The sequence below is a fragment of the Amaranthus tricolor genome, chromosome 4 (genome assembly GCF_026212465.1).
Source record: "Amaranthus tricolor cultivar Red isolate AtriRed21 chromosome 4, ASM2621246v1, whole genome shotgun sequence".
NCBI classification, from domain to species: Eukaryota; Viridiplantae; Streptophyta; class Magnoliopsida; order Caryophyllales; family Amaranthaceae; genus Amaranthus; species Amaranthus tricolor.
The window spans coordinates 16,465,598-16,490,435 of NC_080050.1; the positions used below are offsets into that span (position 1 = coordinate 16,465,598).

The window sequence follows — 24,838 nt, forward strand, 5'->3', positions numbered from 1 at the left end:
GTCCCTTCCATCAAAGAGATTGGAGCAACTTGTATATAAAATTGGAATGTGTCATCTATGAGATATCTGTTGAACTTAGGGGGAGAATCATACTCACTGCACTCTTTTTTCCTTCGTTCAGGTTTTTATCCCATTGGGTTTTTCCTGACAAGGTTTTTAACGAGGAAGTATTAAATAGAAATATTGTAATAATACTTTTTTTTTACATCATTAGAATGCATTCAAGGGGGAGTGTTGAAATATAGTGTGAAAGGTAATTAATGAATATAGTGTGAAAGGTAATTAATAAATTTATCCTAATGTGAATGCATTTAATGTAATTGTAGATGAACTTGCCTATAAATATGGAAGTTCACCAATGTAAAAACCACACCAATGAGTAAAAACATCTCCATCTTCTAACTTTTATTCATTTTACTTCCTCCTTATCTCTCTAAGTTTTAACACTTTCGTAAAAAAAATATAAGGCAAAGATCTACTTAAATATGAGTAAAAAATTTTCAAATTCTCATAGATCTACTAAAAATACCCAAACAACAGCAAAAAAAAAACAAAAAGTTAAAACAACCAAAAAGCCTAAAACAAAAAAAAAATTACCCAGAATGTTCAGAAATAAAATGTGAAAAATTCAAACCAAATCTACCCTTGTTAATCGAAACTAAGATGAAAAAATAAGAATAAAATACAAACAACAAACGAAAATAAGAACAAAAAAGCAACATCAATATGTATTTTAATCGAAACAATGAAGATAACTAGATCACAACAAAAATAAGAGTAAAACAAAGAAAAAATCAACGAAAAACAAAAAACAAAACAATAATTAAAAATCAATAGACTAACTTTGAAGAGTAGAAGAACTAAAGATCAAAGGTGAAGATGGAGATATTGGAAGAGGAATGAGAAAGAAAGGGTTGCGACGCTAGGGGTATGGATGAGATCTCTGTAATTTGTTCTTCCTTTCTCTTTCTAGAAGGGAATAGTGAGGAAGCCAGGAATAAGGAGAAGAAATTAATTGAAGGGTAAAAGACTAGAAGCAGCGCTAGGGTTAGGGACTTAAGACTATAATATCTACATGACTTTGGGGCTTTGGGCTGATTTTATTCACCAAATGGGCCTCTCTACACAACCTTTAATTATTTCCATTCATTAATTCGGTTTTTGGTTTTGAATCTGCAAACCTAATCTAAACCTAATTATTTCGGTTTTTGAATATTCAAACCTAATCCAAACCATATTATAAAAATCACCAAACCATATTTGTTATTCGGTTTAATCTGGTTCGATTAGCGGTTTTAATCCGAATAACTTTCACTCCTAATGATTATTACCTCTTTTGTAAATCAAACCCAAGCATATGGTCAGGTCACGAAACTACCTTGGGTCTAAAATTTTCTCAAGGCTCCAATCTGACATTGGAACCGGGATTGAGAAATCGTCAAAACCCCTTGATACTAGTTTCTATGGCCACACTTAAATGACCACCGGTAACAGGCATAGAATCCACTGTTTGGTCTTCTCTGGTTGGTTGTGCCACACCATATGCAACCTCTGTTAAGTCGCCACCACGGGCCACACCTAACTGAGGTAGTAAAAGAAAACAATGAGTCTCCTCCTGAAAATTATATTTAATTATGTATAATTAGTATCACATTATTGGGCATGCTTTCTTCCTTTTGTTCTTATACCCTAATACATTTTCATATGCCGAAAAATCATTAACGATGCATAAAAGCATTGCACGCAATATGAACACCTCATTAACATGTGCATTGAACATGGAAACCCGTTCATCCTCAACGAGATGTGAAAAATATATATCTATGTCATTCCCATGTTGTTTAGGACCTAAGATTAGAACCAAAAGCATAATGTACGTACGCTTCATGCAAAACCAAGGAGGCAAATTATAGATAACTAAAGGTACCCGGCCAAGTACTATGTTGAGAACTAAAATTGCTGAATGGGTTCATTTTATTCGTACACAATCCGAGCCTTAAATTATGATCTTCATCCCTAAATGTCTTATGCAATATATTAATTGTCTTCCACGCTGGAGAATCATCTGGATGCGTGAGCAAGTGATCTTTCTTCACTCTATCTGCATGCCTCCTCAAATTTGACGCATCTTTCTTTATAGAAAACAAGTTCTTGAATCTAGGTATCATTGGAAAATACCACAATACCTTAGTCAGGGTCTCATTAGCTTCCCGAGCCGCTTTGCTCTTGTAACCTGCACTTTGAATACTGTTCTAAGTTCTCATTTTCATTTCGATACAATTCACGATTATTCGGACACACATGAATCTTCTGGTACTCTAAGCCGAAAGGACACATGAACTTTTAAGAATAATATGTCGACTTAAGAAGTTCATTTCCATCAGGAAGCATCTCACCTAATGCTTGTAATAACAATGTGAAACTAGTGTCACTCTAATTGAACTTTGACTTAATGTTGAAAATTGTCAACACAGCTGTTAGTTTGGTGAACTTTGTACATCCAGGGTACAACGACTTTTGAGAAGCCTCTATCGACAAATCAAAAACATGAGGACGTATTCCTAACTCATCCTCGACCCCCTTCATCATCTCATCAAGACGATCTACATCCTCATCGACATTCTTTTCATATATCTCATACACATTATTATTCTCCACCCATATGAGCAAACCCTTCTCCTTCGTGCACATTCTATGGAAAACTTTTATCTTCATAAACTCCCTCCCCACCATGCCAAGCCCAAACATGATATTAAGGCCTAAACCCATGTCGAAGTATGTGCTCCCTAAGAATGTTTTTGCTATTTACCTTTAATACATTTCCACTCTTGACACATGAGCAATAAAAACCAACCTCCCCCCCCCCCCCCCCCCCCCCCCTCCCCCCCCCCCCCGTCCTAACTTAATGCTTGACGGCAATACTAAAAGATTCTAATATTCCATCAACAAATTATGATGATTCAATGAACGATCTTTTGTCATCCTAAGTGTGATTAATTAAAGACGAAATAAGTACACATAAATCAAAGTATATAATTAACCCTAATAAACCCTATTTAACCCTAATTAACCTTCATATTATTTAAGTTATTAAACTTATGTATATTCTAATTACAAAACACAATTAAACTACAAACACCAATTTTAATTATAATAATTAACAAAGTAATAAAAATATAAACTTGAAAAAATTGTAAAACTTAAAAACAACTACATGCGTAAGTAAAACCACATTCAAATATACAAAATAAAACAATCTTCAATTTACCATAAAATCCTAATAAATTAAATTTAGTAGTTACAAATGCATAAAAATATCAAAACAAAACTTGATAGCTGAATGCAAATTACCTTGGTATTTAGATAATAATGTTGTGCTCTACAATTAGATTATACCTACAATGAAAAACGAAAAAAAAAATTAGTAAACAACCATTTAAAGAAACCTAAGCCCTAAAATATCATGAAGCTTGAAGAAGTTAAAGGTTGAAGAAATTACAAACAGAAATTATACCTTAAAGAAACTAAGCCTAAAAAATAGATTTTGTGCGTTTTGAAGAAGAATAAGAACAACAACTTAATTTCGTGGGTTGAAGAAGCATTACAGCGTTCGTGAGTTGAAAAAGAACAAGAACCAAAGAAAAATTTCATGGGTTGAAGACGCTAGATTGAAGAAGATGAAGCTTCTGTGGGTTGAAGAAGATGAAGTTTCACGTGTTTTAAAGGAGGACATTAACAAATGAAAAAATTTCAAGGGCATTGTGTACAAAAGGCATGATTTTGAAAGAAACAAAATGAAGACCATTATGCTGCGGTTCCATTAGTATTGCAGCATATAACAAATTATAATGTTTTACATATTGCAGTTCTAATAGAACCACAACATATAGTCTTCATTTTTTTTTTTGCCAATTTTTTATGTTACGTCTTTAAAAACCCCCAGCATTTATTGGGTGGTAAATAACTTTTTTTCCACAAATGCATCTTCATCATTGTAATATTTATATGCTTCCCTGCTCATCAACGCCTTCCCTAAAAATTGATCCTAGTTCTCCATATTTTCTTGGTCCTTAAGATTGACTCGGTGATTTCATCACCCCACCCGTCTCACTTCTGAAAAGCATGATACTTGGGCTGCCGACATTAAAACGACATTGGAAGCTCGGCGGAAATGTAAATTTCTCGACAGCACCATAATCACGCCTTCCCATGCATCAAGTCTGATTGGACTGCCATCAATGCCTTACACATCTCCTAGATCACAAACATCATTTATCCTAGCATTAAAACCTCTATTTGCAAGCAAAGTCATCCATTTCAAAGGCCCTAAGCAAAATATAAATTATGGACTCCTAAAATCTAAAATTACGCTCTATTAATTTTTGGTATTTGTGTATTTGTTTATTAATACTTTAATTAGTACAATTAGTTTTCATTAATATATTTAAATATTGCTAAATTTTATAATTACATAGAACTAACAACTATTAATCACAAATTTCAAATATTCATGAAGTTCGAGTCGCTCAGGCCTGAGACTTTACTCAACGTACTATTATTCATTGCGTACTAAAATATTGTCTTAAGATCCTCTACCTAGTCTCGATAAGGCATACCAATTGATCTCTCATAAAAAACGAGTATGTCTTTCTTATATGGAAATTCATACTCCAGTCGAAGCTATTGGATGTGTTGTTCACTCGTCTTTTCATCGTGGTGGGCCCTTTTACTACACGACCCTTTTATACTCAATGCAATCGGCCAAGTCATAAAGCCTCTCTTTGTTGGGCGGCCTACATTTGTTGTTAGGTCATCTCGAAAACCTCCACTATGATCTCGTTGGCTATTCCGAGGATCATTCTGATTAAGAAACCTTCACGGAATTCTGTTCGTGCAAATACTACCACTTTTACTTCTTCTTCCGCTTCGCTTATTGATAATGTCTTTACTCCTGCTCAATGGAAGGTCATCCCTACTGTCATTGGTAATTGTCCTATATTAGAAAATAGGTTGAATGGTAAGTTTACTACTTCATACTAGATTATTATTGACACTAATGCTAATCAACACATTACCGGGGACAGTTCAAAGATGTATGATACTCAGTCAATTGAATGACCTGTCAGTTTACCTAATGGCAAAATCAAATGTGCCACCTTGGTTGGCTCCATCCCTTTATTAGCCTCTCTTACTCTAGGGTTTTATTTGTTCCTAATTTGTGTTGCAATTTACTCTGTGTTTTCCAACTTAATGATGCTTTACACAACCCAGTTTACTTTGACTTTAAATATTGCATTATACAGGACTAAATAAAGGAGCTCATTGGAATAGGCATTAGAAGAGATGGACTATATTACTTTAGCACATCAAAGACTATTTCTAATGTTCAAATGGATGTCTATAATGCATTTTTACATTCTAATCTTAATGAGGAGGTATAAATGAAGTTACCTCCCGATTTTGACACTCATGATCCTAACTTGGTTTGTCGTTTGCACAGGTCCTTGTATAGCATGAAACAGACTCCTCGTTATTGATTTGCTAAATTGGTCTCTACTATAGAAGGATATGGGTTTCTTTAATCTTACTTGGATTATTCTCTTTAAATATACACCAAATTAAAGGCTCCATTTAACTCAATGTTTTAGTGTTTGTTGATGATCTTATCATTGTCGGCAATGATACTACTGCTCTCACTTGTTTTAAATCATATCTTAGTGATTGTTTTAATATGAAAGATCTTGGTGCTCTTAGATATTTTTTTGTCATTGAGGTGGCTCGCAACTCTTCTAGCTTATTCTTATGTCAACGCAAATATAGATATTATTTCTGAGACTGGTCTTTTAGGCACCAAACCCAATAGCACTCCTATTGAACAACATCATCAGCTTTGGCTGGCTTCGGATGCCCTTTTACAAGATCCTGAAGTTTATCGTTCACTACAACAAATCTAACTTTACGCGACATTGGTTTTAATGGCATTAAAAAATACCATTGATTTATATTTTTAGTATAATAATTATCAGTTTTTATTTTAAGTTCCACTATAAAGTGATTTATCGACACATTATTTGGTCTTTCGGGCATAAGTAATTGTTACTATAGTCTATAGTGACATTTATGAAAAATGTTCACTAGATCCTATGTTGCAAAAAGCTTTAGTGTGATTTTTTATTATACTGCTAAAGGTTCTAATAAATGTCACTAAATTATCTATATGTGTAATTAGAAATTTGAAGTAGCGACATTTAAAGTAAATATCACTAGAGGTGTTCATTCGGTTGATCGGGTCGGTTTCGGACGGGTGTTATTCGGTTCGGTTGCATTTCGGATCGGTTATTTTTCGGCTGTGTGTTACAACGGGTCACACTCGGGTCGAGTCGGTTAGTCACGGTTCGGTTGGAGATCGGTTATTCAAGCTATTGGGTTTGCATCAGTTCGGTGTCGGTTGAAGTTCGTGTCGAGTGTCAATCGGTCTCGGGTTGTCATCGATTACTAATTGGTTCGGTTTTTTCGGGTATAGATCGGGTTCGACCTTTATTTTTCGAGTAATTATCGGTTACGGATAACTATTGATCGGGTCAATATCGAAATAAGTTAATAGTCAGGTTTTTAATTGCCGATTTTTTTATCAGATATAGCAGGTAGGGGTGTCAAACAGGTCGGGTTGGGTCATTTTCAGGTTCGGGTCATATATAAATGGGTCAATAAACCCTTGACCTGAACCTGACCCATTTAATTAAATGGGTCAAAAATTGAAACCCCGACCTGATCTGTAGCAGATCGGGTCAACCTGCTAATGACCCATTTAACCTGCTTTTTTTTTTAGGTCATAAAATTCATATATTTCAGGTCATTTGACCCATTTAACCTTAATTAAAGGCTTCCTCCAAAAATAAACGTATGCCACTTAATGCAGCGAGCACACGGTATTCTTTAGTAAAAGGCGAAAGAATAGTTCGGTTTGTGCTCACGGCGTGGCTGCGTAAGTTGATATGAGATCTGTGGAAGTGATTTAAAGAATTTTTCTTTTATTAGTATCTTTCATAGCCGATGTGGGACAACTTCTTTTGTTATTGAAAGTCATCTTCAGCTGACAAAATTGCAAACTTGACATCTGACTATCTGATTGACTAATTACATTGTAAGTGAGATTGAATATTGTAAGTTTAATCAAGTTGAGTGAATGAAACTTATCAAAACAATCGATTAGATTATTATAGACTTACAGTCTTACATAGTTTTGAAGTTTTTTAAGTATAATAAAACCTAAAACTAACTAAAATAAACTATTAGAAATATAGTATTAGTCTATATATTAATTAATATTAATCAATTAGATACTTAATCGATCGTTTAATAAAGATTTAATTGGAACTTGTCTAATATAGACTTGAAGCTATGTCGTTAAATTGTAAGTGAGATTGAATATTGTAAGTTTGATCAAGTTGAATGTACAAAACTAATCAAAACAATCTATTAGACTATCATAGACTTATTGTCTTACATAAATACTTAATCGATAGTATATTAAAGATTTAATTGTAACTTGCAAGTTGTCAATTATTATGAATTCAACGAAATTAAACCACTAATAACGAATTAAAATTTTATTTAATTATGTTTACATAATATATAAGTTATTTAATAACCTCATAATCATAAATAATTCTTATTCAATTTTATTGCTAATTAGCTTTTTTAAGAAAATATTCATTAAAATAGTATTTACCATTAATTAAATTTAAGCCATTGATAATGTATAATATGGATGAATGAATGGTTTTGATAATGTCCACCTCTTCTATCCTTAAAAAACTTTCAATAATCAATTACATACAACTATAAATGTCACATGGATTTTGGATTTTAACCATTGATTTCAAAATGGTTTCTATCTTAGCCCTTCATTAATATTGAAAGTGTTGTCCTTCTTAGCTTTAGTTTTTTAATATTTAGCTTTGAAAGTGTGTACATATATAGAATACATTCAAGATTGAATTAGTATATAATTATTTTTTATTGCTTTAGCCATGGATTCAATTACTCCAATAACTGTGTTTTGAATTAGTATATAATTGTTTTTTATTTAAATAGGGATGGACTTTGAAAATGAAATACCTAGTCCGAAAACTCCTGTTACTCCAATAATTAATTCCGAAAATAATGAAGATGTTGAATGTGAAGAGTGTTAGCAGGTCGGGTCAGCTTTTGCCAGCCCTAATAGGCAGATCAATTTATTTCAAATAGTTTATATATATATATATATATATATATATATATATATATATATATATATATATATATATATATATATATATATATATATATATATATATATATATATATATATATATATATATATATATATATATATATATATATATATATATATATATATATATATATATATATATATATATATATATATATATATATATATATATTCTGTATGCAATCTCTTCTGTATAGAACTTGTGTTCTTTCTTTTTCCGTATTATTAGAAAAATGAAATTGGACTTAATTTGCTAAAATTAGGTGAAAATTTGATTAGGATTTATAACAGTTCGATTTACAATCGGTTCAGGTTTGTATCAGTTCGGGTTGAAAACAGTTCGATTAATAATCGATTCGGGTTTGTATCAGTTCGGGTTAAAAACAAATCGATCTTAATCGGTTTTAGTCAGGTTACATTCGGTTACGTGCATAATTCGGGTCGGATTTGACTCGGGTCGATCACTGTTCAGTTCGGGTAACATCGGTTAAGGGTTATATGTCGGTTATAAAATTCGGTTGCAGTTCGAGTTCGATTTTGCCCTTTTCGGTTATCAAACGGTTCGAATGAAGTATCGGTTCGGGTAATTGCGGTTCGATAAAGCTTAAAAACTTATATTTTTTCGGGTCGGATAATTTTCGATTCCGGGTCGGATTTTCGGGTCGGGTTTGTTTTGAACAGCTCTAAATATCACTAAATATATCGCACTAAAAGCAAGTTATGTTGTAGTGGTCGTCTCGTGGGTCGTCTCATCTATCTTGTTGTTACTCAACCAGATCTTCCTTAATCATTTCATATTCTTTCCCAAATTCATGCAATGTAATCGCCCAGAGCATTGGGAAGCTGCTCTTCGTTGTGTGCGTTGTCTAAAAGAGATTTCTGATCATGGAATTTTACTTCATTTTGACAGTACTTTAACTTTGGAAGGTTGGTATGATTCGGGTTGGGCTGCTTGTCCCTTTACTCAGCATTCTCTGACTGGATGGCTTGTTTTCTTAGGTAATTCTCCCATTTTTGGAAGACTAAGAAATAACACATTGTTACCCCGATTTTCTGTTGAAGCTGAATATCGATCCATGGCTGCTATCACTTGTGAATTGAAGTGGCTAAAGGGCTTGTTGTTAAGTACATGTGTTCATCATTCTAAGTCCATGTTTTTGATAGTCAATCCGCCTTACACATTGCTAAAAATCCAGTGTTCCATGAGCGCACTAAGTATATTAAGGTTGATTGTCATTTTTTACTTTGTTCATTCTGAGTTCTCATTCTCGTTTTTTTACTTTGTTTCAACTCGCAGATGTGTTTACTAAGGCTCTTGAAAAAGTACAGTTTGATGTTCTTCTCTCCAAATTGGATCGTACTTCCATCTATGTTCCAACTTGAGGGAGACAGTGAGATTATTTAAGAAATAATTACAATTATTTGCTACATATTTTGTTTTCTTATTCATTTTGATCCTCTACTTATTCTCAAAAAAACAGAATATCTTCGTCCTTGTAATATTTATATGCTTCCCTGCTCATCAATACATTCTAGTGTTCTTCAATTATTCTACAGACTAAAGATATGCATGATCGTATCTTGTTTACACGGTACGTAATAAAATAAAATTATTTGCCAAAATAGTAAATAAACTGCAAAGTAAAATAATTTTCTACAAACTTTTAAATATCTATTATTATGTTTGTAAAGAGCTTATCATGTAACTGTACGTAGTTGTTGCATAGTATACAGTTTTGTTAACTATTGCTACTTCTGCTCAAAAATTAGAAAAATAATTTTCTTAGTATTTTTCCAATGTGTATTCACGTGGTTTTTATTTGGCTTGTTGAGCGCTTAATAAAAACTAAACACAAATCATAAACAAATTTAGAATATTATTATTTTTGCCTAAATTTTGGTACATTAATTAACTTCACCTTTAGACGTACAAAATCTTAAGTGCAACTACAAGCATGGATTGTTAGTTCATATAATTCCATCCTAAATCGCCAGAAACTAATTCTAAACAAATAAATTAAATAAAAAAGCCCAACCTATACATTAAAAATTACTTCTGTGAATATCTTTTTTGGAATTTGAACCAATAACTAAAAAGTTTTCAAAGCAAGATGGCAAAATTCATGGAATATTCAACGTAATAATCATCTAAATTTTGCCGGCCAGGAATATTTGATGTTTCTTTGATATGTAGTATTGCTGAAAAAGCAAATAAAATGCAGGAAAAGTTTACGAGCATATTTGGATTAACAAAACTAAAATAAATAATTTTAAATGATTAATATTGGCACATTACTCCTATGATAAAAGTCCTATTTATATTCTGTAGAGATATTCATTTGGATATTCTGATTAATTTCAAATTATGTGATTCGAGTTGGTTTAAAATTGGATTTTGTATCCATATAAATTTTTTCATAATTGTAAATTTATTTTTAAATCGAGTTAAATTAAGTTCGATTATAAAATTAAGTGAATATCCAGTTATTGGATTCGTTTTAAACACATTTAATATTTTATGACTGAAAGTGATATATTATGAGGATAAATTACAATTTTCGATAGAAAACTTAAAAAGGGCAGAGATTTATATCATAATTAACTTACATTAAAAGATTAGGTTAATTTTATAATGACGAGTATGGTGGGGAGAATGTGGGACATATATATGGTGTAATTTAATTATTATGTCACATTTTCTTCTCCTCGAATACTTATCTACCACCAATTATATAAAAGTATACTTTAATTTGAAGAAATATCTTATTTAAGCAACCAAATTTTGTTTTAAATCAAGATTAATGTTGCTTTCTTGTTATTATATTCTTTGTGCTATAGAGGAAAAATGTTAAGTTCTTGTAAAAGGCCTTAGTTTTTTTATGCTTTTTAATTTACCTGCATTTATTAATCGATATAAGCATTTTTTTTTTTTAATACAAAAATTTAGAAGGTAAATCAAAAGGATAAAAAATGAATATCATTACACGATTGTTTTCTTTGAGAGGTCAATAGAGCTTGTAAAAGTATGCAAATCAAGAAAATAAATAATAAGTTACACTTTTTATCAAGTAAAACGGTATTTTAAAACAGTAATTTTACAAGCTCTTGAAAATTAAATGAAAACGTAAATATAAAAGTTTAATTCTCAACATTGTTGGATAAGATATTGTTAATTTTATTTGAAAAAATTCCTTTCATGTAAATAGTTAAAACTAAGGTATATACAATGCTAGACTTATAAGTCGATCAATTGACCAAGTTTAGCTCCCCTCTGAAATTACTTTAACCTAAAAAGTATTACTTATCTTCTCCAAATTTTATTTTTAATATTTAACTTTATATTAAGTTAATCAACCTATAAAATTTAGGAAAAACTAATATTAATAATCTAAACTTTCATCCATCCGCTACGAATAATTTCACATTTAGATTATTTTTTAATAAGGAAAAATTACCGAGAATAATATAAATTTTTGTTAATTTTCCTACAATAATACCAATTATTGATTAACCATGAAAAATACCAACTTAGGGGAGTGTTTTCCTAGAATAATACCAACTTTAGTTTATTAATTAATTTACCAATTGTTTTTGTCTTATAATTACCTATAGTTTGATTTTTAACATGTTAGAGATTTTTTAGGAAAACACCCCATTTAAGTTAGTATTATTCATGATTAATAAAAATTTGGTATTATTGTAGGGAAATAAGCAAAAAGTTGTATTATTTTTGGTAATTTTTCCTTTTAATAATCTAACTTTTGCCTTAAGTTTACTATCAGTATAACCTTTTATTTTATAATAATTATACATTTACTCTTAGTTTGCTACCAGTATATCCTATTACTATGTTGACAGCAAACTAAAAGCAATTGCTAATTTATTAAAAAAAATTAAAAATTAAGATTATTCATAAGGAATAGATAAAAAATTGGATTATTAATATCAATTTTTCTTAATATTTATTTTATACATATCAAAAAGATCCGCCAAGGAAGATACTATGCACTATAGATAGTTGACCATATTTTCAAGCCAGCCAATTTTATAAAAGGAAAATTAATGAACGTGAGTAGAGTTATAAGAATATAAGTATTCTTTAGTCTACCATATACCAACCAATATGATAAGTAGTAGTCATATATATTGTTAAAACATTGATTGGAATATAAGATATCCGAGCTATTTTCTAGGAAAGATGCCTTTGCCTCCTTCTTAAGCTTAATAGTTGTTTCTATTAGCACGTACGAGTACATCACAAATTTTAGACCTTTATCAAACCTTCACATGTCTCTGTCTCCCTCTTTCATTTGCTCTCTTTCCTTCTCACATACAAACAAACAAACAAACAAACAAGTCCATATGAAATTTATTAAAACAATTAAATCATTTTTTTTTTTTTTGAAAATAGGAATGGATCCGATCCATTTTCATTAATTGCCTTCACATTTTCTCTTTTCCTATTTTCTAAATTGTTACAATAACATAATAAAAATATAATCCGCTAGCTAGAATATTATTTCAGGTAAAATTTACTTACAATTTATATTATGTAGCAGAAGAATAGTGTCCATTATATGTCCAAGAAAAATTATCTACGTGTCCAGCTATTAGGCTTTCCAATCCGATTCCTTAAAGTTGAATGTGATCGAAGATGGTTGAAGGTGGTTGAAAGTTGAAGATTTTCAAATAAACCTACAAAATGAACAGTTAGCGATCTGTAGGCAACACCTGAAAAAGGCCCTTCAATGCTTAGGTCAAATAGAACATGAATATGAATATGAACGCAAAATTAATAATAAAAGAGAATTTGAAAAAACATATCATAGATTTTTTCTCTTGTAAAGACTTGTTAAAACTTACCTCATATGGATTTGACGGTATTTGTAGGAGCTGAATTTAAACTGATGGATTTGTGGTGTGAACTTATAATTAATGAAATGAACCGATACATAACCTAAAATCGAGCTTGCATATTTTATTGACTATCTTTGATTTAAGTTTGACCGAATCCTATACTTTCTTTGACTTTATAATGAGGTCAAGTTGATATTAAAATCTTAAACCCAAAACTAAACAAAAACACATTATGATATGAAATAGCATACAAATATATTAACCATCATCAGTACTAGTGTTAGATTATGATCATGATGATATTGACAAAAATATAAATACACATTTAGAATTACATTTCATTACCTCAATACTATTTAGTAGATTTTATCATTTATATTTTAAAAGTCAAATGTATATAATGATATTACACTTATAGTAGCAAAGAGATCATCATCATTGATTGATCTTTAATAACTAACCTCATTAATTCACATTATAATCATAATTTCTACACGTAAGTATATGAGTCATTTTGCTATATTACTATACTATTATGTAAAATATTTACACTATGTAAAAAAATATTAAATAGGTTTTTTTCAATGTTATTAAATATTCAAGTATGTGTAGTTATGAGTTAAAAAATAATACTATATCTAGATTTTGAATCCATACGTTTTAGGATTATGTTTAAGATTTTTCTTGAAAGTATACTTTCGATTAATTGAAGCTTGAGATTAATATGTACTTCTATAATATTGATAGAATTAATCTCTAAATAAACTTATACCTAAGCTCATAAAATATGAAACCCAAATTATTACCACTCCCTTCATTTATTTTCAAATGTTTAATTTGCTTTTGGGTTACTATTCGTCAATCACTCTTAATTTATATTTTAGTCTTATGCATTGAAACATAGTCAAATAAGATATTGTTTAATTCGTCTTAACATAAGATTTATTAATATCTAGTTTTTATAGTTTTAAATTATACACAATTATTGTTATTAAATATTAAATTAGTTACATTAGCAAACAAACAAAAATCAAATATATTTAACATAAAACAGAAAAAGTACTATTTTATTAGAGAGGGGTGTTCGCTCGAGCGTGTTCATAATATTAGCTTACGTTAGAAAGTCCAAAGCAATTTTCTTGAAATGAGAAATTCGGAAGCAATTTTTTTTGAAATGAGAAAGTCCTAAGCAATCAATAGAACTATAGAAGTGTAGAACGAATCTCAAATCATTAGAGGAATCTAAATCAAGGTTTCATAAAATAAATTAATGTAGAGTTTGTGAACGATTATTTCATTTTAATTATGAATTTCAAATATGAAATTATAAATGAAGAATTTGAAAATGACAAGATTTGGATAGTCATTCTTAAATTTTCAACTATAACTACATTAAAAACAATTATGAAATTTAATTCAAATTCAAACTTGAAAATTTTTGATTTGCTAAACATAATAAATTTAAGCCAATTTCAAATTTTTAAATGAAATCATCGTTCCCAAATATGACATAAATTAATTCATTACGAAAAGAGTCCTACAAACAATATCTACATTGTATTTAATAATAACAAAATTCATAAGAACTAAGATTAAATAATAATCAAAATTGATATAATCGTAATTGTTGTAGATGAAATATAATAATTTTGCATACCCACTTTCGCTTCATGATTTGATATTACGTTTTAAAATGCGGTCATTTGATCATCATCATCATCCTACCCAGTATATCCCGCTCTTAGAAAACTAAGTCCAGGGTCTGGAGAGGGAAAGACGACAGCAACCCATACCCATAAAGGAGAGTGTGGCCAAAGGAGTCCCCCCGTTCGAGGAAGATAACGGGACGTGATTACATATGAAAGATAACATAGAGGCCTATAAAAGGTAGAACCACTACAAAAGAAAAACAAAGAACTAATAGAAAAGAAACGATACAAGCAAGAGGTTAAGAACACTAAAACGTAGACTGAGAGGACATCAGGAATCTAAGACATGGATATGGTGTTTCCAACTGCTCCTATTCCTAGTCAGGTCCGCAGAGAGGCTTAACTCATGCAAATCAACTTTTATTTGCTCATCCCAAGTTTTCCTGCGTCTTCCTCGATTCCTCTTACCCTCTACTATGATGCTTTCTACCCTCCTCACAAGAGCGTCGAAAGTCTTTCTCTGCACATGACCGAACCACCTCAATCTATTTTCGCGCATTTTTCTAGATGTAGGGGCTACCCCTAGTTTTTCCCTAAACTCTTGGTTCCTAATTCGATCCATCAATGTGTGCCCACACATCCACCTCAGCATACGCATTTCTGTAACTTCCATGTTATGTTCGAAAATCCTCTATACTAGCCAACATTCGGTCTCATATAGCAGAGCAGGTCTGATTGCCCCCCAGTAGAATTTTTTTTTTAACTTGCTTGGAAATTTCTTATCACATAGCACTGCGGTGGCTGCTTGCCACTTGAGCCAAACCGCCTGTATACAATGATTTACATCTCCATCAATTTCCATATCCCTTTGAATGATCGATCCCAAATACTTGTACTTGGTTATACTCTTAACAACTATTTCATCAATGGACACCTCTGGTTCACCTACCGGTGATGTCCCACTAAAGTCACAGCGCAAATACTCGGTCTTCGTACGGCTAATGCGCAATCCTTTGCCTTCTAAAGCTTCCCTCCACTCATCCAATTTGTTACTGACCTCCTCTCTAGTTTTTGCTACCAGCACAATGTCGTCCACGAAAATCATGCACCACGGTACCGTCTCCCAAATAGATTCAGAAATCTCTTCCATTATGACAATAAAAATAAAAAGGCTTAGAGCCGATCCCTGATGCAGTTTCACTTTAACCGGAAAAGGCTCTGTTATAGTTTTCATATTGAATAGAATTTGATATAATTTTATTTGTTTGGGGATTAATATACTTTTTAAAACGCAATGATCTTCATCAATAAATTAACTTTTAGTATTATATTAAAAATATGACCCATAATCTCATACGAAAAGTAATAAAAATTTAGAAGTAACCTAAATAATGGATAGCAGTAAAAATTCTATAGAGAGATGATCGAGATCGAGTTATATTCTAAGCATAAAATAAAATGTTCTTTATCGTCAGTTAGATTATAATAACATTATTACACCACATTAACAATGATTTCAAGGGGTAAAATTGAAAATAAATGTAGCCAAAAATTTAAATATTACAATATAAAAATTCAATTTTGACTTTAAAAGTATTAATTCTGACCTTAAAGTGATCAACTTTAATTTAAAGTAAACCTTAAATTGATTAATTAAAAAAAATTTGATTTTGACCTAAAACTGATTTATTTTGACATTAAAATGATCAGTATCTACTTACAAGTTTGTAACCTTACATGGAACAATTATTTTAAAGCCTTTGATTCCAACGTTAAAGTGATCAATTCAGACCTTAAAGTGATCAATTATATGAAATGATCGTTTAATTGATCAGTAATAACTTATAAAAAAAATCAATTTTTACCTTAAAGATATTAATTATAAACAAAAATAGATTAATTACTGATACTGATTGGAAAAAACTACAATTTGGTTGATTTGGCTATTGGTCTCAATATGAGAAGGTTGCTTAGCAAGACTTGCTGATATACATATGCGTATGAGACTCCTTTAGACCTTATTTGGATGGAAGAAAATGGAGGATAAAGAAAAGAAATGATTTGGAGGAATGAAGATTCCCTTATTTGAATAACAAAAAGAGAAAGGGGATTTGAAGGGAAACTATTCGAAATGATTAAATCTCTTCATTTTGTTAATATCCAATTATCTCCATAAGAGGAAAGATAAGAAAATGACATTATTTTTTTTCCCACCCCTTCCTTTCAATACAAACAACAAAGTCTTTTTCTTTTTTTTCTCTCCCCATCCTTTCCCTTCCTTCCCCTTTCCCTCTCATTCCTTTCTCTTCTTTCATAATTAGCTACCCAAACATAATTTAGGAAGAATGCAATCTTTTCTTTTAAATTTGTGCCATTTAGTTTGTTTTAGTTTGAATTAATTAACTTTTTGATATATTTCTTATGTGTAAAATAGGTTTGGTGGTTTACTATCATCTAGTTAATTTTATTCATAATTAATCAAAAGTTAATATTATTATAGGAAAATCAACAAAAATTTGTATTATTTAAGGTAATTTTTCCTATAATTAAAAGATTCTATAAATCTGAAAGTAAATTTTGTTACACCATAATTATAGTATCTACTTAAACTTGATTTGATTATGATGTTAGTGAATGAAGTGTTGGTATATTATCTTTTCTTCAATAAATCATAAAAGTCGATTTTAGTTTACTAATTGTCCATAAAAATTCATATGAACTAAATTTTCTTAATTTTGTCTTCATTAACTCTCCTAAATCAATTTTCTTACATTGTTTTTATTTCTATTTTGCCAATTTTACATGATTCTATATAAACAATTATGATAAAAATTATAATAATATTATGATTTTCTTAAGACCATGATCAAATATAAAAATATTTTTAGCCACCATTATTATAAGAATTTTCACCATTACCGTCAAATCACACGGCACACAATCTAGTAAATTTACTTCAAATGCCAACCTCTACTCTCTTAAATTAAATTTTAAAAGTTCCTCACAATATCATTACTCCGATATGCTAAAATTAGATGAGGATAAAATAAAATCCTAACTTTAAGGAATTATCACCTATCAAATTACACCCTATTTGATGAATTAGAGTAGATTCATTGAAATTATTTTTTTCACTTTGTTCTCTAGCATAATTTTGACTTCTTGTTTGAATGAGATTGTTAAATTTAGCAAATCAATAAGCATTAAATGATATTTCCTTGTTTAACCATATATGCTCCTTAGTAGTACGATCAACCAAACAAGGAAATGGGGTGACAAAGAAAATGGCTCATTTTTTTGCCATCCTTTGACTCATCCCATAGTATTATAGTGTTATGATCCTCTTTATTATTTTTCTCTATTATTTATGTCAGAATTTTAACACATATTTTAGAATAAAAAATATTCATATTAGGATTTTGACACATATTTTAAAATAAAAAATAAAATGTTAAAATCTCTTTTATTAAAACTCCCTTAAATAATTATAGCTATTAAATTGAATAGTGGACCCTCCATTACATTTTAAGTAATAAAGAGGTCCTTAACTCATCCCCATAAGCCCTAATTAGAAATAAAAATGATTAAATGTTTTAATTGTCCATTTTTAAAAAATTTCTACAATTTTCTCTCTCCTCTATAATCAAAAATCAAATCTTTTACACCTTTGCCTCTCTAAAACTCCATCTCCAAAAAGGCTTCTCTCCTCCATTACCACCACCACCACCAACTATCTTCTCCAAGAAAACCATAAGATTCCTTTCTTTCTTCCCACTATTCTCCTTTTCTTGTTTTCACCTCTCTCTTCCTTATCTTCAACTCCATATCCTCCTCACCTTAAGAGAAGAACAAGAGAGAGAAAGCATAACAACCAAAAACAAACACCCATTGTCAATTTGCAACACAATATCCCTTCAACCCACCAAATCAATCCCTCAAAAATTTCACATTCTGAACAAAACCCAGATATCAATTTTCAATTTGAATTAAAACCCAGAAATTTGTTTATCATTTCATTTCTTCATTGTTCTGGGTTTTGGATATAATAATCTGGTGACAAGAAGAAATAGATTTCTCCTTTCCCAATATTTTGGATTTGAATGAAGTAAAATGCCTCATAATCATATAGATAATACCCCATCAACACCAGGAAAGTTCAAGATGGAGAAATCTCCATACATTCATCATCACCATCGTTTGAGATGGCATTCAACTCCCCTCGTGAAATTGACTTTCTGGTCATTCATATTTCTTGGTCTCATATTAATCTTCTTTTTCAGATCATCTTCCTCAACACCATCATCATCATCAGGAATTGCAGATTCCACCCGACGTTCTCTCCGAACCTTCTCATGGGGCGGCCCATCTTGGGAGAAACGGGTCCGAAACTCTGCTCGGGTGCGAGCTGCAAATGGGTTCTCTGTATTAGTCACAGGTGCGGCTGGATTTGTCGGTACCCATGTATCTTCTGCCTTGAAAAGAAGAGGTGATGGTGTATTGGGTTTAGATAATTTCAATGATTATTACGATCCATCATTGAAGAGAGCTAGACAAGCTTTATTAGAAAGAAGTGGGGTTTTTATTGTAGAGGGAGATATAAACGATCAAGCTTTATTGAAGAAATTATTTGAAGTAGTGGCTTTTACTCATGTGATGCATTTGGCTGCACAAGCTGGGGTTAGGTATGCAATGCAAAACCCTGGTTCTTATATTCATAGTAATATTGCTGGTTTTGTTAATTTACTTGAAGTTTGTAAATCTGCAAATCCACAACCTGCGATTGTGTGGGCATCATCTAGTTCTGTTTATGGATTAAATACAAAAGTACCCTTTTCTGAAAAAGATAGAACAGATCAACCTGCTAGTTTATATGCTGCAACTAAGAAAGCTGGGGAAGAAATTGCACATACTTATAATCATATATATGGACTTTCACTTACTGGCTTGAGATTCTTTACAGTTTATGGACCTTGGGGTAGACCAGATATGGCTTATTTTTTCTTTACCAAGGATATATTGAAAGGGAAATCAATACCCATCTTTGAGGCTGTGAATCATGGCACTGTAGCTAGGGATTTTACCTATATTGATGATATTGTGAAAGGGTGTTTAGGTGCATTAGATACGGCTGAGAAGAGTACTGGTAGTGGGGGAAAAAAGACTGGCCCTGCTCAATTGAGGGTGTTTAATTTGGGTAATACATCACCTGTCCCGGTTTCTGATCTTGTTTCAATATTGGAGAGGCTTTTGAAGGTTAAGGCTAAGAAAATGGTGACGAAATTACCTAGAAATGGAGATGTGCAATACACACATGCTAACATTAGCTATGCTCAGAGGGAGCTTGGGTATAAGCCTACCACTGATTTGCAGAGTGGATTAAAGAAGTTTGTTAGATGGTACATCAGTTATTATAAACCAGGAGGGAAGAAGAGTGCCGTTTGAGGAATTCGTGCTATGCTTAAGTTATTCAATGTTGCTTGCACCACGGTAGAATTTTTTTCAATTCTTTTTTATTGATTCTTCGTATGATTGTTTTTTCGAGGTTTGTCTACTTGCTCACATTATGTTCTATTTGTGTAATCTTATGATACTTTACAATGAGAGATTACTTGCTTCTTCCTGAGAAGTTTTGGGATTACAGAACATCATTTTAGGCAATATAAGCTGTACAAGATTTTTCAATATCTCATTTTTACTATCTTCCTTAAGAATTTAATTCGTTGTAGTTTCAGAAAATGTAGAATTCGTGATTAATAGAACGTATGTTGATTTGTGCACATGTATTATTGCTTTCCAATTTGAATAAAACTCGGATGCATTGCTTTGTATGTGTTCCATTTGCTGTGTTGTCGCAAAATTTATTGCTCTAATAACATCCTCAGTCCAATTTGTGTCGGCTTTTGAACCGATTTCTGATTAAGAAGATGACTAAAAGAAACAACTTATGTTCCTCTCTGAAATATCAAATGGTCTTGTTTTTGTCAGGCATTTTCATCTTAATTAGCTTGTTCAGCTTTAAATAATCTTGCACTTCAATAGAAGGTGACTTGAGAGTCAAGATTGGGAGAGTTAGTGGTGTGCTAACAGTTTGATTATCTGTACTTTGTTTGGAATTAGATGTCAATAGTAAAATTTACTATATCTCATAACTAAGAGTGTAACATAATTTTATACCAGCAGGAACCCTTCAAATAGTTATGCAGGTGTATGTTTTTCATTATCACATCTTTGACCATATTTTTAATAACGACGTAGAACAATAATGTCAAAGCCTTAGTCACGTAAATTGAGGTTTTTGTTACATGAACCAATAATAAGTTTTTACTGATTGTTCACATAAACTCTCCTTCACTGTAAAACACCCTCATAAATAGCCTACATCTCATACTCTTCCCCACTTATGCCATCCAAGTCATTTTAGCCTCCCTCTTACGATTTCAAAATCTCTTGGATTCCAACAAGCCTTTCATACTACGTTATATATGCCCTTTGTTAGATTAAAGACAACTTTCCTTTATCATGTCTTTAATGTTTGAATCTGGCTCATAATTTTGATATGAATGTTTGGTTTTACATTGATTGGCATCAGACATCAGCGTTGTTATCTTCAATGTTTGCAACATTCTTACCATATAGTAACATTAGTCTAATGGTTGCAGTGAAACTTCCCTTTGACCTAAGAGGAACATCATCAGATAATATCCTAGTTACACTTCTCTACCTAAGCTTACCAAATGGAATTTTATGCATCACATCTTGGTCAATATCTCCATTTCTTCAAAGATGAACCTCATTTACTTTAAACTTTTGCTTGATGGTACTTCCCTTTCCCCCAATCTTACCACCTCTACTTGATTTATTGGTACTAAAATGATGATTTATATACTCTCTTAATTCGACGTAGTCTAAATTCCTTGATTCTAACTCATGCCCTTCACAAGTCCAAATTAGCCATGAACCGTTCTTTAGTCATGTCCACTAATACACAATCATCAGTAAACAATATGCATCATGATATTTCCTCCAAAATCAAGTGTGTTGTCTTCTCTTTGATAGCTGCAAATAGAAAATGACTCAAAGTAGACCATCATGCAAATCATTAGTCCTTCGTTGTTCCTTCACAAGTGTCAACGTTTATCCTCACAACCTTAATATTTTGAACTATGTCCATATATTTACAAGATATTCTCTTCTTTGTCATAATCTATGATTCTATGTAAATACTTCTTAGATACCTTGTCTTATGTCTTCTTTATGTCATTGAAAACCATATGTAACTCGTTTCCTTTACTTTGTAACGCACTATTAATTATCTCATCAAATTGTATCCATGGTAGACCTTTCTGACATGAACACATATTGTTTTGGTTTTCCCTTACGAGAATGTCATGGTAGACTATCCTGGCATGAACTATTCCCTTTGTTCATAACTGTTTATTGTTATCATATCTGGTCCTAGTGGCTAGTCCTGACTGTTGAAGATATACTTCTATCAAATAAGATTCTCCTGATGTTGCAGAAGTAATCTATGGAGCTTTATGGGTTGCGCTTTAAGACCCATATAGCTTTCGAAGAATATAATCCATCATAAGATTTACCTATGATACAATCCAGAATGTTCTCTTTGATCTTGTTATATTGACTCTGATCAAGGATTGCAGACTTGTTCTACTATAACTGAGGCAATACTAAAATGCCAGGCAATTTAATGACTTTCATATTTTACTCAAAAATCTTCCATTGATGTTTTGGAAATGTGCATTTGTGTTTTTTTTTTTCAAATTTCTTCAAAAATTTTTTGGTTTTGGATCATGATGGATTAAATTAAATTGATTCATTAAATAGTTTGGGATCCATATTAAAGCTAATGTCTAAATGATGACATGGTAATTGATTCAACTTGGGATTAGTCAGAATTAACTTTCTTATTTTGATAAAATTGCGTATATCTTACCCAATACTAAGCGTAATTGGAAGCATTTTTGATGACATGGTGGTAATTAGTAATATAATATTGTAGTTATAATGTGGATCTAAACTTTGGATTTGTTGCTGTTAATTGTCTGTTCCATATAAAATTTTATATATTCTATAATGAGGAAATGGTTATCTAAAAAAAAAAATAATAATAATGAGGAAATGGGGTGTTGCCAGATCCAATGGCGTAAAGCCGTAAAGTATGGTTACAGGCTTGCAGCACATGTAGTCTCCCATGCTTTTTTTTTTTTTTTTTAATCTTTATATTTTTTTCATGTCAAATAATTTGCTATCAAGATTATAAAAGTTTTGCTAATTTGTATTACCTGTTACCTAGACTTATTAATTCTAGTAGTCGGATGTCATGTCTGAGTATAAATCACAATTATAAAAATACTTTTATAAGTATTGGGCTATAACCATAACCCAAAAGATGGGTAACGGTGATGGTAACGGTAATGCGGTCGGAGTGATGCGTTTATCGTACCGTCAAATATCAGCTTAAATTATAATGTCGCTTGAAATAGCATAAAATGCAATTTTTTACTACTCTATGATGTGGGTAATACCAATTTGATAAATTTGAAAACCTTTACCATGTATAGATAATATACGTTATGGTCATAGTTTTGCACTATGGCTATAACTCGAGATCGGACTCTTGGGGTATGTAAGGCGTTGGAGTTACTGGGCATTAGCAATTGATATTGATATGGTTCATTTCCATTTTTAGTCTTGATTATGTGAAGAAAAAAAGTCATAATTCAGATAATTGTTTTTAATGAAGTGTTTGATATTGGAAGTGTAAACAATAAAATCTGTGAATGATATGGGAGATCTGATGGCCTAAAAAATGCTCTAATTGATTTATGTTATGATCTGAGCGTGAGGAAATCAAAGGTTTATTTGAATTTGAATATTTTCTTTTCTTTTAGATGAAATGTGAATTCTGATGTTATAATAGTAGAAACATAATGGGATATTTACCTTTATTGTTTAAGCAAAATTTAATTGCTTGTACTATTATGGTTTAATGTTTTTTCAAAAAAATTCTTCTGGGTTCTCTTATATTTTAGGTTGTTTGACAAATATTTATTTGTTGTTAGCTTGTTTGATTAGCCGAAGTCTGAAAGTGTTTACTATTTTTATTGGTTTTCAAGCTAGTTGGATAATCAAATTATTTAGGAAGATATTTGATAAAATTAAGTATCAACTATTGGTTGTTTATAAAAAAGTAAGTCAACTAGCTAAATAGTCAATGAAAAAAGCCAATCAAAATAGTTGGAAAAATGGTAAATATGAAAGGGCTAAAATATTTTATCAGCCAGTCATGTATAAGACCGCCTCACGGTGAGACCACCACAAAACAAAAACACAAAATTATAATATGCATTAAGAAAAAAATATTAGACTTATTTTTAAAATCTTGACCGAATAGATTGAAGTTGAAGCACACTATTATTTTTGCCCCATTTAAATTTTAAAATTTTCTATAAAAATAACTCACATTAGAGATATAAGTTTAGAAAAATTATTAATAACAGCTAAAAACTATTATAACTATTTACAAAAGATAAAATGGTTTATAAAGAAAATTTTTGGGAAATAAGACCAAAGTCTTAAAAGCTCTAGGACCTAAAGTGAGAAGACATAGAAACAAAGAAATAAAGGAGAAGACCCACGTTAGACCAAGGTGAAGAAGGGGACCTTTTTGGTGTTTGTTTGTTGACTGATTAGTAATGCTCAGTCTAAGCTGTCAATATGTGAATCATGTGGTGTTATACACTTATCATTTTTTTGAGGTGGGGGAGACTATTCAATGCTCTCTGCTTAATATTCAATTTTGGCTTTGCTTTCATGGAATTTCACAAGGACTCTGCTGCCTCTTCCTGTCATTTGCTTTCCTGTATAATTTTTTTTTTCATTTTTTTAAGTGACTTGTACTTTATTTCTTTATTTGGATTATACCCACGCTATACACGGTTCAAAATTTTTATATTAATACTTACTATCAAGCAATATTTACTAATTGATTATATATATATATATATATATATATATATATATATATATATATATA

The 24,838-nt window shown here is 31.0% G+C and overlaps 1 protein-coding gene and 1 non-coding gene across 2 annotated transcripts; one reads left to right on the top strand and one right to left on the bottom strand.

Moving 5' to 3' along the window:
- Positions 1–6,867: 6,867 nt before the first annotated feature.
- Positions 6,868–6,983, bottom strand: LOC130811936 (U5 spliceosomal RNA). Its single transcript, XR_009041549.1, has one exon. It is a non-coding gene; the product is annotated as a U5 spliceosomal RNA (small nuclear RNA).
- An 11,380-nt stretch (positions 6,984–18,363) lies between these two features.
- On the top strand, positions 18,364–20,618 carry LOC130810570 (UDP-glucuronate 4-epimerase 3-like). Its single transcript, XM_057676677.1, has one exon. It carries the CDS (start codon positions 18,892–18,894, stop codon positions 20,221–20,223), a length of 1,332 nt encoding a protein of 443 aa, XP_057532660.1. The 5' UTR covers positions 18,364–18,891; the 3' UTR covers positions 20,224–20,618.
- The last annotated feature ends 4,220 nt before the right edge of the window (positions 20,619–24,838 follow it).

What these genes read in the sequence shown, in the direction of transcription:
- LOC130810570 (XM_057676677.1), top strand. Translation starts at nt 18,892, where the DNA reads ATGCCTCATAATCATATAGATAATACCCCATCAACACCAGGAAAGTTC.